Genomic DNA, 13,043 nt, shown 5'->3' with positions numbered 1-13,043 from the left:
ATAAAATGTTATTTATGGGCACTGAAATGTGAATTTTCATGTAATTTTTACCTGCCATTAATATTATTTTTCCTTTGCCCCCCCACCCCCCATCATTAAAAAATAGTCAGAAGCTTGGATTTGGCCCAAGATCTGTAGTTTGCTGATTCTGAGGTAAATATGTGTGGGAGCAAGTCCTTGGGAAAGTAGGGAGAGATGAGTGCTGGACCACAGGTGAGGGCGGGAGATGTTTTAAAGGAGGAGTCACAATGAACACAAGTGCAACTCATTTTACAAATGAAACTTGGCAAATTCCACTTGTAATTTCAACAATGTTTTTGTGAAAACATTTTTCTTTCTTATACTGAATGGCTTGGCAGGATTCCATCAGGATAGTTTTTTGTTTTGTTTTTAGGTGAATGTATTAAAATCAAAGCGAATATTTCAGGCCCATCTCCATTTTTAATAATGCTACTATCTCTTTGTTCTTTCTCCTATTATTATTATTTCATTTCTCCATACGGATATTTCTTTAATCCTGCCCTTGTGCTTTGTGTTTTGAGGCACCATTTGCTTGTGTCTAGATGTGAACACATGGACTCTCCTTCTCTGTGAAGCCCTTCTGCTTGCTACTGATGTGATCTTGAGTAAATAATCTACCTCTCTGATCCATTGATTCTGTGTTAGTTAGGCTAAGTCAGTGGTCGGCAAACTCATCAACAGTACAACGATTGAAATTTCTTTTGAGAGCCAAATTTTTTAAACTTAAACTTCTTCTAACGCCACTTCTTCAAAATAGACTCGCCCAGGCCGTGGTATTTTGTGGAAGAGCCACACTCAAGGGGCCAAAGAGCCACATGTGGCTCACGAGCCGCAGTTTGCCGACCACGGGGCTAAGTAGTGCTAGCTGACACAACAGACCAACCTAGAATCTCAGTGGTTTAACATAAAGGAGGTTTTACCTCAACTTCTTAAACAGTCCAATGTGGATTGAATGACCCTCCTTCATCTTGGAACTACATCATCTGTGGAGTAAGAGAGAGTTAGAGAAGGCTCACTTCTACAGACAGTCGATTAGTCAGAATTAGGTACCTGTCACCAACCTAAATGCACACAAGGCTTGGAAATAACAGGGAACCTATGCTTATGGTTTTGTTGAGCACTAAAATGATCTCTTAGAACAGGGGTTGACCAGTGTTTTCTCTATAGGACCAGGCAGTAAATATTTCAGGTGCTGTGGATAATATGGCTTCTGTCTAAACTTCTCCATTCTGCCATTTAGACACAAAGTAAATGAATGGGCATAGACGTGTTCCAGTAAAACTTTATTTTCAGCGACATGAGGCAGGCCAGATGTGGGCCAGAGGCTGTAGTTTGCTGATCCATAATGATTCTCCCTTTTTATTACCTCAGATGCTCAAAGAGCTTTGGGCAATTACCTCCACTCATTGGTCCTCACACTGGGTAATAGCAGATGGACAGTTCGGAAGAGGCAAAAAAGAATGGGGTCAGGTGATCACTGATCAATGGTTCCTTCCCTTCAAATTTCTATTAGCCTAGATCCCTTTCTTCAGATATCTTATTTGAAGTTATGCTACAGTGAGATCATAGCACTCTGCTCAAAGAAAGAAAGGGAAAATAAAATGTAGATTTGCGTGACCATGCATTAGACAGTCTATACTTAGTCCTGAGAGCACACAAACATACATCTTTCAAGCTTCTGTGTACACATTTGTGTTTCCCATTAAAGAACTTATCTTCTGGTATTTACCCAAGCAAGAAATATGTGAGTCACCCTAGACTCTTCCCTTAAAAAATCAACCTTCCCATACAATAAGATGTCAAGACTAAAAAGCTAGCCTCATTAGCATCTCCAAAAAACATCTGCTATCTCTAACCCTGTTGCCATTGCTTTACTTAGGATCTCATTATGTCATGGCTGGATTTCTATAACATCCTCCTAATTAGTTTTCCTTCCTCAAGTCCAACCCTGACCAATCTATTCTCTAAATTGCTAAAGTAAGTTTATTAAAATGCAAACTCAGCTATGAAAACCTTTCTTGAAAATCATTCAGTGGTTTTTTAAAAATGTTCACGTTAAAGACCAAACTCATTGGCATGGCATTAGAGCCCTTTATGATTTGGCCCCTGCAACTTACAATATCCCACGTCTTGAACCCACCACTATAGTACTTTGCACTATAGCCACCCCCACTATTTACAGTTTGTATTTCCCTTCTCCCCATCCTCTTTTGTCTGCCTACCACATGCTTCCCACCTCTGTTTCATCAGGATTCAACTCAGCCACCAATCACCTGCTCATGGAGGCCTTTCCTGATTCCCTCCCTAAGGTAGAGACCCATCTTTGGGCTCCCTTTATATTCTGTTCCTCCACCTATCATAGTCCTTTTCACTGTACTATATTACAGTGAAGCATAATTCTTGGGTGGCTTATCTCTTCCCTCATGCACCATTCCTTCTTCAACAAAAGTTTATTATCACATGGACCGTAGAGATAATGTCTTATTTATCTGTTCCTATCACAGTGCTTACCTTGGTATCTGCAATTTAGTCACTCAGCAAATATCTGTAGAATGAATTCATGTAGCAAAAAATATATAGCATGTTTGCTTTTATTCTCTTATGCATAACAAATTGTGTTTGTATGTAAATAGAACTTTGGGTGGCCCGGGTTGAGAAACATTTATTTAAGAAACATTTAAATGTAAAGAAGTCCTATACATCAGTTAGCTTGACCTTTATAAAGTTTATGACAAGGAAAATTATGAAAATTTGGTTTATGGCCTGTTTATAAACTGAAACAAAAACACAACACAGCACAATAAAACAAGACCAAGATAATGGACATGCCTGTGTTTTTATTGCAGCTAGTGTCATAGTTCATGACTTTGTTTTCTGTAAGAGAAAGTTTATTTAGAAAGTCACAGAGGTAGAAAAAGTGAGCTGTAGAAGAAATGGGCTCAGAGCTTAGGAGAAAGAGAAAGGCAGGGAAATGTGCCGTGGGGGAAAGGTATGGGCTGTTCTATTGAGAGCCGCCCATAGTTCATGACATTTAATTGCTGTTATACAGTCTAGAGCAGTGGTCGGCAAACTGCTGCTCGCAAGCCACATGCGGCTCGCAAGCCATGGTTTGCCGCTCTGTTGACTAATGAGTTTGCCGACCACTGACCTAGACTCTCGATTCCAATAATTACAGGCTGTTGTTGTTCCATCTGATTAAGCCCCTATCCCAGTGGTCGGCAAACTCATTAGTCAACAGAGCGGCAAACCGCAGCTTGCGAGCCGCATGTGGCTGGTGAGCCGCAGTTTGCTGACCACTGGTCTAGAGGAAAGAACATTGAATATGAAACTGAGATTCAGCAGCTTCAAGGACAGACATTTCATGAGAAACCAAGGCTGACATTGAACCCTGGTCTTTCATACTTCAAAAGCATCTGAGTCCTATGGGTACTCATTTAAATTCTATTACTGAGTTCATGTGGCATAATAATAAATGACTTGCAGTTTCTTGTATAACAATATTTATGCCTCTCAACTTCTTTCATTAAAATATTGCAATGGTGAAAGAATAAAGCATATTGTGATAATTTGTACCCTTTATGTAAAAAAAATAACCTGTAAAACAGAGATATTTTCAGTATCATTTAGTTTAGATTATAGGCTAAATGATAGCTACTTTAAAAACCATGATCTGGAAGAGGCAGGGTAGCTGAAATATTATGCAGGAAAACAATCTGTGAAGTACAGATTAAATTAACAGATATTTGAGGGCAATGGAAACATTAGTAAACCAAAAGTAATTGTACTTTGGGGAAAGAAACTTACTGTAAAGAGATTGCAGTTAACCTCTTGTTAATTATTGTGAGATTGTTACTATTGCAGTAATATGGATGAGAAGAATAAAAAGTAAAAATACTTGAATTGATTCTTGGGAAATGCACACAATTCTGAGAGCCAAAAAGACTGCAATCTTTTTTTTTTTTTGAAGGACTATGTTAGAAGCTCTGCTAGGCAAGGAAAAAGAGTGAACATATTTAAAACTATGGGGGAAAAATAGAAAACTGCTATTGAGAATAATCCATTACTGACAAACGGGATAGATTATAGGTGTCATTACTCCATGACTTTAACTTTTATGTTTAAGTTGACTTTTCTTGCTATTTGGGGATTAATTAAAACCCTTAAAAAATAAAATCAAAGTTTACCTCAAATTCCAAGCAGATCCTGGAAAATGCCCTATATAACTTTAATTAATTCTGATGATAGAATTTCAGCATATGGTACTTGGGGACAATATCTAATGCCACCGTTCCTTGGGCTATATAAAGAATAAAAAAAAATAGAATTGCCCTAATAATGCTTCAATGTCATGAAATCCCTTTTATTGTTAGATTCTATATCCTCAGGGTCTGGCAAATGGCTGATGTTTCATAAATGTTAGTTGATTGAAAGGTGACTTATAATTGCAACTTTCCAAATTGATCATTAAGAGAAATTCTGCACACTAAATTTTTACATACTTTTGGAGAAACCTAACAAAGAATCTAAATTATTTAATCAACTATGCCATTATAGTTTTTCATTAAATATCTTTGCATTAATTTGTTAAGGGATTATTTAGTGTCCCTCTGTAAAGCACAGTTATATTTTAAGTATAAATCCAGACAGTTTAACTGAAAAAAAAAATCGTCACTGAGATTAAACTGATGGGGAGATGGGGCTAAAGATGAACATGATCATATTAATACTGTCATCATGCTCATTTATTTTAGCCTAAACAACGAACCTCTATTGTGTCTTCTTTGGATTTTCATCGGATGAATCATAACCAAGAATATTTCGAAATCAACACGTCTACAGGGTGTACAAGCTTCCCTTCCAGCCCTCCTGTTAGTCCACCCACCTCTTCTGTGGGAACCGCAGAGGTCAAGAATGAGGGAACTGGCCATCCAGGTAAAGCAGTTCACTTTATGCAGCTATATTTCTCAACTTTTAAAACTAAAGCCTTTATGAGTTAGATTCATTAAGAGGAATCCTTTGTACAAATTGTGCTGAGTTCTTTGATCACCTACATGTGAGGCAATGTAGGGCTTTATGATTTTTGTCAGAGTGTGGGTATAATATTCTTTCTGAATACATTAATGGCCTTTTAGGCATTAGATATTAAAGATGATGATATAATGCTATTATGGTAGTGGAAAAAAACAGAGACCTAGAAATGTTCTTCTTCCTTCTTCCACTACTATTTACCCCTCTCCACATAGTGGTAGCAACTCATCAATATATGCCATCTAGCTCTGAGGCTAGAGACTTCGGCTCAAGGTTATCTTGGAAGATTAAATTGGACAGTGTGGTCTAAGTGGGCTATCAATCTACTCAAACCAAAGTGAACTTAGAGAAGAGGGGTGTGAAGAAATAAGCCGGGAGGTAAAGGGAAGATTAGGCAAGGAACCACATCCAGTAGTCAAACATACCTGGTTCCATCCAATCAGATTTGCAATGCTTCCCTTCTTTGGGGGCTAGGAGCTAATGACTGGTGGACAGAAATATGAGAAGTGGGGCCTGAAGGATATCTTCTGTTTATGTCTAATTTCAAGTAAGTGAATTATTCAACTACTTTTCTTCAAAGAGATATTATTTGAAAACCCTGTATATATAATTAATATGACTTTTAGAATCATAAATTATTGTTCATGTGTGTACTCCATGTAATTATTGTTCAAAATGAGTGTGTGTATAACTATATGAAAGAATACACACATACTTATTTAAGTCCTTTACAGTGGCTGCGCTTTTAAGAACACTTTAAAGACTAAAATTATTTCAAAAATTTCGCCAGAGAATAATTTTCCCCTAGGAAAACAACTAAGATTTTTAAAAATAATGATTAATGGAAGTGGGGAGATCGATATTCTGTGGAAGCTATACTTCAATCTTTCCATGGCAACCAGATTGATATTTACAAAATATAAATCAAAGCATGTCATCATCGTGCTTAAGATGCTAGATTGCTTTTCACTGAACTTAGAATGAAGACCAACTCCTTACTGTGGCCAGTGAAGTTCATTGTAACCTCGCTCCTAACTAGCTCTTTAACCTGACCTTTTGCAAACCTATCCTGGCCCACATGGGCTGTCTTTGCTAGGCGTTCCGGCCCTGGGGCTTTGGTACTTTGGTTCCTGCTGCCTAAAATCTCTGTCTTCAAATTTTCATGTGACTGAGGGTCACTTGGGTTTTGACTTAAATGTACTTCCTCATAGATGCTTTCCCAGATTCCTTCAATATAATGATAATTATAGTAACAATGATGCAAAAAGAACAAGAGTAATAATATTAATAAGCAATAGTATTTAAGCAAATGTTTAAATATTTTTCATAATGTTTTCAATATTAACTTTAATTTATAATTATTATAAATATTTAATGTCTTGAATTTAATATCTTTAATATTAAGAAGCAATAAGTAAGCAAATACTTAACACTATGTTTCATACACTGTTTTAGGCATTTTATGTGTATTAACTCATTTAAACCTCATAACTGATATATGAATTAGGTGTTATTTTTGTACACAAGGAAACACAGAAAGAAGCTAAATTACTAAATTACAGCCCATAATAACAGAGCTGGAATTCAAACTTGGTGATAGAGTCCGTGTTAAACATGTTTCAACATTGCCTAGTTACTTTGGTCAAATCATCCTGTGTTTTTTTCCAGAACCTATTTACTATCTAAAATTATATTGTTCACTTGTGTACTTATTGATTGTCTTCTCTCCTCTTTCTAGATTTGTGATTTAGAATGGATGGGTCCCTGATACATTGTAGGCTGCCTAAGTTTGTTTACTAACTATGAGACTGAACTTCTTACCTAGCTATGAAACTTAACCTCTTTAAGGTTAAGATTTTATCTATAGAATTAAATGAACAATTAATTAATTAGATTAGCTTGCCCTGTAGTGCAGTCATGCATGTAAAGTGATTAGTGCTGTGTCGGGTACATAGTGTTAAATAAATGTTAGTAACTATTAGTAGTAGTCATTATGTTAGTGAAACCTAGTATTAGTCAGTGAGCATGGGCATTTAGTGTATGTCTGCCTTGCACCAGATACAAGTTTCCAGGAGAGGAGAGATGGGACATGATTTGTAAATCAAAGTGGTATGTGAATCCCAAGAAGGGTTGTAGGCATAGAACTCACACTTAATTAATATTAGTTCAATTACTCATTCCAGATTTAAAAAGTTAAAATGGGAAAAATGACATTGATACTTGCCTTTTGGAAAATCTTTCTTAGTTTTACTTTAGTGTACTAATTGGTGTGTTTTTTTAATGATTAATTTTGAAAAATTTCAACAATGCTTTGAGATAGAGAATATTTATTTATTTATTTATTTATTTATAAATTAAGAGTAAGAGAAGTTACTCTTCTCTCTACTCTGACCACCACGGGGAGAGGATAAGAACACATCCTATTGCTGTCTGGATTTCAGTGGCACCATCCAAAATGTGTGGAGAAATTAGCATTTTCCACACATTTCAAAATTGATATTTTCAGGCCTGACCTTTGAACAGAACTAAAATCTAACCTTTAACAGTTGAAATAATTTCAAATAGCATGAATGTTACTATGGTTTCCTAATGTAATATGTCACCTCCATGTTACATGAAAACTTTTAGAGTGGACAGATATTTAGTAATAATGAGTAAGGACAGATAATGCTGATTGGTTTACATCAAAAAGTAAAATTTTTAGGTAGGTATTTATCTACTGGGAAAACTAGCATTTTATTATCTTACACTAGCATTTTATTGTCTTACACTAGCATTTTATTATCGATGTTTTGCTATCCTTTGCATTGAAGAACCTGCACATGCAGGTGCTACCACATAGGATATATGGAAAGAGGATGAGTCCCAGTGTCAGTTCTGTCACTGACTTCCTAGGTATTTTCCATCAAATCACTTAATTCCCTGAGAGGGGTGTTCCATACAGGATCACTCCCTTATGGTTCTCTTTCTGATCTTGACCACCATGGATCTCCTTCTTGTATGAACTTCTGAGTGATCTGAGAGTCTAGGTGATGAAGTATTTCAGTCCAGTAGGTACCCCTAATGGTTGCCAATGTGTTCCTTTTCCTTGGGTAACAGTTTTTTTTTTTTTTAATAGAGGTGGTGGAATTCTGGATCTATTTGAAAGGTAAAAGCAACATTTTTTGGATGGGTTGGGTGGTAGGGTATGAGAAAATGAAAGAGACCAAAGATGTGACTCAAGGATTTTTGGCCCTTTTGACCTCTGTAAGGATGGACTTGATATTAGTTGAAATGAGGAAGCTCAGTTTTGGACATTTTAATTTGAAACATTATTGTATAATCAAGTAGATAAGCTGAGTAAATAGTTGAGAGGGATTTTTTTTAGTGGAATAAGGAAGGGTGAGATGAAGCTATGTGGTAATTTTATATTTATCAAATTAAAGGGTATCAGTTTTAAAAGACTGAGAATCAGTGCTTTAGTCCACAATGAGTGACCTGTGAGTTCGGAGCTCCTCAATGAAAATGTCCTGGGCAGGTGTGCTGTGAATTGCTGAGGGAAAAGAAGCTGAGAGTCACCAGTAATAAAAGATGCTTCCTCCTTATGTAAAGTTGTTTCCAGAAAGCTCTATGAAGAATTTTGTTGACTAGCACTTTTGGATACCTGCTTAGGAATGTAACTACCCTGGATAAATAATTATCTCCAATTTCATTAGTAGTTTCCAATCATCACCTCCTGCTGGAGAAAACTTCTTTCCAAATGATAGAAATAACAAAAACAAAAGCTTTTAAGTGCTTAGCAGCATCGGATGCTTTTCTGCAAGGGAGAAGAAACATTAGAAAAGAACTAAAATTAGCATGGAGAAGGTGGCGTGCACCTTTCACGCTGCTTGGGGATTGCCAGAAAGCAAATGAAGGCCTTCTTTTTAATTAGTTCACACGGCCTGGAAATAGGCCTCCTGAAGCTGGGGCAGTGTTATTCCGGCAGCCGTTGGACGCAGGCAGCAGAGGGGCTCTCTGGCCTCCAGCCAGCACCAAGGCCAGAGCCGGGTAGCTGAGATGATGTGGAAGCTCCACGCTGAGATTCGGGGTGAGCTGATATGGAGGAAGTGAAGGGTTAGTGGGAATTTTGTGCTAATTATATCTTTGTGGTTTATTTTATTTTAAAAAATGCATTAAATAAATTATCTGGATTATTTATTGTTAAATTGGGTACTTTAGGTTGACTAAGTTTTAGGTAGCCAAAAGGCAGTGATTTTTATATCAAATGTCAAATTTTTATATCAAATACACACACATACACCCTATTTTAATTACTTAAAAATATGAAAATATCTTCCATAGTTAGATGTTGGAGTAATGCGATTTAGTTAGTGCATGCAATTGGGTGGGAACTTGTGATTCTGACTGTAATTAGTTGAAATAAGACTATTGGTTTATTTGGGCAGCATAAAATAAACATGTTTACTCAGTGTGTGGCATTCTGAGAAAGTCCAGGGGGCTGCGAGAGGACCTAAGAGTGTGATTGACCTCATGTGGGGTCTGCAATGCTTCCAGAGAAGAGACACATTGATTTGTCCAAATATGGCCATTGGGAGGCCACCGAGGGAGTGAGAGTTGTGCAGGGTCTTGGAAGCTGTGTTCAGGATGCTGGCGTGCATCTAAGATAAAGTCTTAAGAGCAGTGAGAAGTCATTGGCAGGTTTGTAAGCAGAGAGAAATGATATAAATTTTTTTTTTCTGTGTGATGTCTCCTATTTTTTTTTTTCTGTGAACTAAAGCAAAGTCTTTCTTGGAGAGTGACCAATGAGGGCAGAGATCAGACAATTAAGGAGAGTGGAGAAAGTTTGACCTAGCTTTTTGTTTAAACTCCTAGCAAATGGCTAGTATGTGGGCCTAAGGAAAAAGGGATAGTAGGTAGGAGTGGGTGTGGCTAGGGCCAGCTTAAGGTTATCCCTCAGTGGGAAGGTGGGCCCTCTAAGTCTGCCACTCTGACCTCTGTCCATGCTAGCCTCTGCGGCAGTCACCATAGCAACCTTGCCAAGCTGGCCCTATAGCAGCCTACGTGACTTTCAGCCCAGATACTTCAGAGGCCCTTCCTGGAGGCCACAGAGACTTCTGGGTCTCATTCGTAATTAAGGAAAATACAAGGAGCTCAGAAAAATTTATCCTCAAGACCCCGCTGGTCTATACCGCATGGTACTACCAAGTTTACTCAGAAGTGGCCATGCCCGGAATCTGGATGGGATTGGGAGCCTGGGCCCCTCGCTCCGCATGTTCTCCCGTTACCTACTTATTACACTATAACCTCTCCAGGCCAGAAAGAAACGTTCAGGACACACATGTAGATCTACTTCCCTACCCTCCCTATTCAAATTTCTCAAAGGCTTGTATCCTTCCTCTTCTGGGAACTAAGTCTCCCATGTAGACCTGGGGGAAGAGAGGTTTCCAAAGGAACTCAATTTAAGAATGGAAATGTATTAATATCGTCTTTGAAAAATACTATCCCTATGAAATTGATTGAGTGGGTGCCACTAAATAAAAAAAAAAAAAAATACCTGAACATAACACATGCTTAATTAACGTAGCTTCATAAATGCTTAATAACTGTGACCATTTTTATTACCAGTATTGGTGTTGTTACTGGGCCGCGAGCAGAGCCTAGGATGCTAAGAATTCAGTGCAAACACAGAGCAGCCAGGTGCTCGGAGTCCAGCCAGGCAGCCACAATCTTAAATCCGCAGCGTTGCTTAGAACAAGCAGGTCAACCCGCAGAGGAGCAGAGTTGGAATTCCCATCTGCTCTTGCCCCAGTTTTCGTGTCCTGGGGTGGAAGGGCCGCAAAACCTGGAAGTTGTGTCCCTGCAGGGAGAGCTAGTTAACAGCAGAGGCAAGAGAGAAACGGTCTCAGAGTTTTTGTGTTGAAAATCTTCCCGTCCCCCCTCCCCCATTTAATCTTTTATTAACTCAATTTTCTCCTGCTTTTACCTTCTGTTAATTTGTGTGAAAATATAACTGCTTTGTTAGCTGGAATTTTCTTTGCAACTCAGATTCAGTGCTGCGTAGATCTTCTAATTATCTTGTCTGCTTGTTTGCTCGATAGTTTTTCTCTCCTGATTTTCTCTATCAGGCCACTTACAGCTCTTGGAAAAGCTCCCTGTTATCACTTATATCTGTATGAAAAATCTGTGATCATTAGAGTGAAATGTAAAATGGTAAAAGGAAAGCTGACTATAAATATAAATGGTGGGAGAAAAAAGCTTGGTATTTCCAGGTCTATGCCACCCTCAATTGCAAACAGTTTCTACACTGCCAGACCTTTTTGTCTATTGACATCTTCTATCTCTACAGTCTTCTTTTGGAAGAACATTGCCCCCTGTTTTTACACCTGTCTGTGTTGGGCTGGGGCACTGTGTGGTGTTTACCTGGGCCCTAGCACTTTAATATATATATTTTTTTATTGATTTCAGAGAGGAAGGGAGAAGGAGTGAGGGAAACATCAGTGATGAGAGGGAATCATTGATAGGCTGCCTCCTGCACGCCCCCTACTGGGGATTGAGCCCGCAACCCCGGGAATGTGCCCTTGATTGGAATCGGACCCAGGACCCTTCAGTCTGCAGGCCAATGCTCTGTCCACTGAGCTAAACCAGCTAGGGCCCTAGCACTTTAAATACAGGCTTCTCTGTTATGCGCCATGCCACAGTGAGCCAACCCAGGACAGAACTGGTTCCAGACATTCCCCCAGTCAACTTCCTACCTACCTGATAAACCACTAGCTCCCTGCCTACCTGGCTCTGGGCTGTAGTGATTTCAACTTTTCTTTCTACTTGACTCTTGGCATCTGTGATAGGCAGAATTCTAAGATGGATTCATGATTCACGCCCATGTATCCACACCTTTGTGTGATGCCCACCCCCCACCCGCTTTGGGGGCGTGGGGGATCTGTAACTTGCTACTAGCCAATGGCAAAGGTGATGGGGTATCGTTCCCATAGTTATAATACGTTTTATGGCAAAGATGATGGAATTTGGAAGATATAATTAAGGTCTCTAATTACTTTAAGTTACTCAAAATAGAGATTATCTTTGGTAGCTTGAAATAAACAAGTGATTCTTTTAAATGGGGGTCTTGAAGTTAGCAACTTGAAGCAGCCGACTGTCTCCATTGCTGGCTTTGGAGAAGTAATTTATCTATGATTATTAGAGATAAATGTAATAGCTCTAATAATCATAGATTATTAGAGTGCTAGAGCTGTACCCCAAGGCTCATTGAGGTCACAGCCCTGGCTGACACCTGAATTGCAGCCTGTGAGACCCCTTGTGGAGGAGCCAGTGAAGACATGCCCAGACTCCCAACGGTGAGATAATAGAGCATGTTGTTGGAAGCCACTAAGTTTATGGTGATTTGCTGTGCAGAGAGAAAACGAACACAGTGTCTAATGTTCACTTGCTTTGGCAGAAAGGGAGACTGTCTCTCCACCTGCCTTGGCCTGAGAACCTCCCTGATCAGCACAAGTCCTTACGGAGATGATAGACATGATGGAGAGTGAAGAATTTGAAAACGTCTCCTTCACCCCACATCCCCAAGCCCAACTCAGTTAATGCCCTTACACACATCTGTCACACCATTTCCCCCCAAAAGATTAGTTTTTATTTTAATAGGTACCAAGTTGTGAAGCTAAAGCTCTAATAGCAAAATCTGAAGACATAAACCACATAGTAGGAAATTATATTAGGACATACAGACCTGAAATCCTTAAATTATTAATTCTTCCCAACTGCGCCTCCCTCCTCCAGGACTTGGCTTTTGCTCAACACTGGGGTTAATTTTTTCAAGCAGATATCTGATCATGCCACTCCACTGTTTAACAACCTCTTATGTCTTGTCACTATCTGTATGAGAATGTCCAAATGCCTTAGCATGCCCAATAAGATCCTTGATAATCTGGCTGTAGGTTTTTTCTATCCATGTACATCACATGCTCCTAAGAACACTGTTCTTAGAGTTCATTGTTCTT

General features: G+C 38.7%; 1 protein-coding gene across 8 annotated transcripts in view; it reads left to right on the top strand.

Moving 5' to 3' along the window:
* The window catches only part of ANKS1B (ankyrin repeat and sterile alpha motif domain containing 1B), an 827,678-nt gene that overhangs the window by 306,269 nt on the left and 508,366 nt on the right, over positions 1-13,043 (top strand). For all 8 annotated transcript variants that reach the window (XM_080658528.1, XM_080658529.1, XM_080658532.1 and 5 more), the window contains exon 12: positions 4,773-4,953. In XM_080658528.1, coding sequence (XP_080514654.1) covers positions 4,773-4,953 — 181 coding nt within the window. The remainder of the gene's footprint in view (positions 1-4,772; positions 4,954-13,043) is intronic.

The sequence above is a fragment of the Plecotus auritus genome (genome assembly GCF_963455305.1).
Source record: "Plecotus auritus genome assembly, chromosome: 3".
NCBI lineage: Eukaryota > Metazoa > Chordata > Mammalia > Chiroptera > Vespertilionidae > Plecotus > Plecotus auritus.
This window is presented reverse-complemented; position numbering and strand designations above follow the sequence as displayed.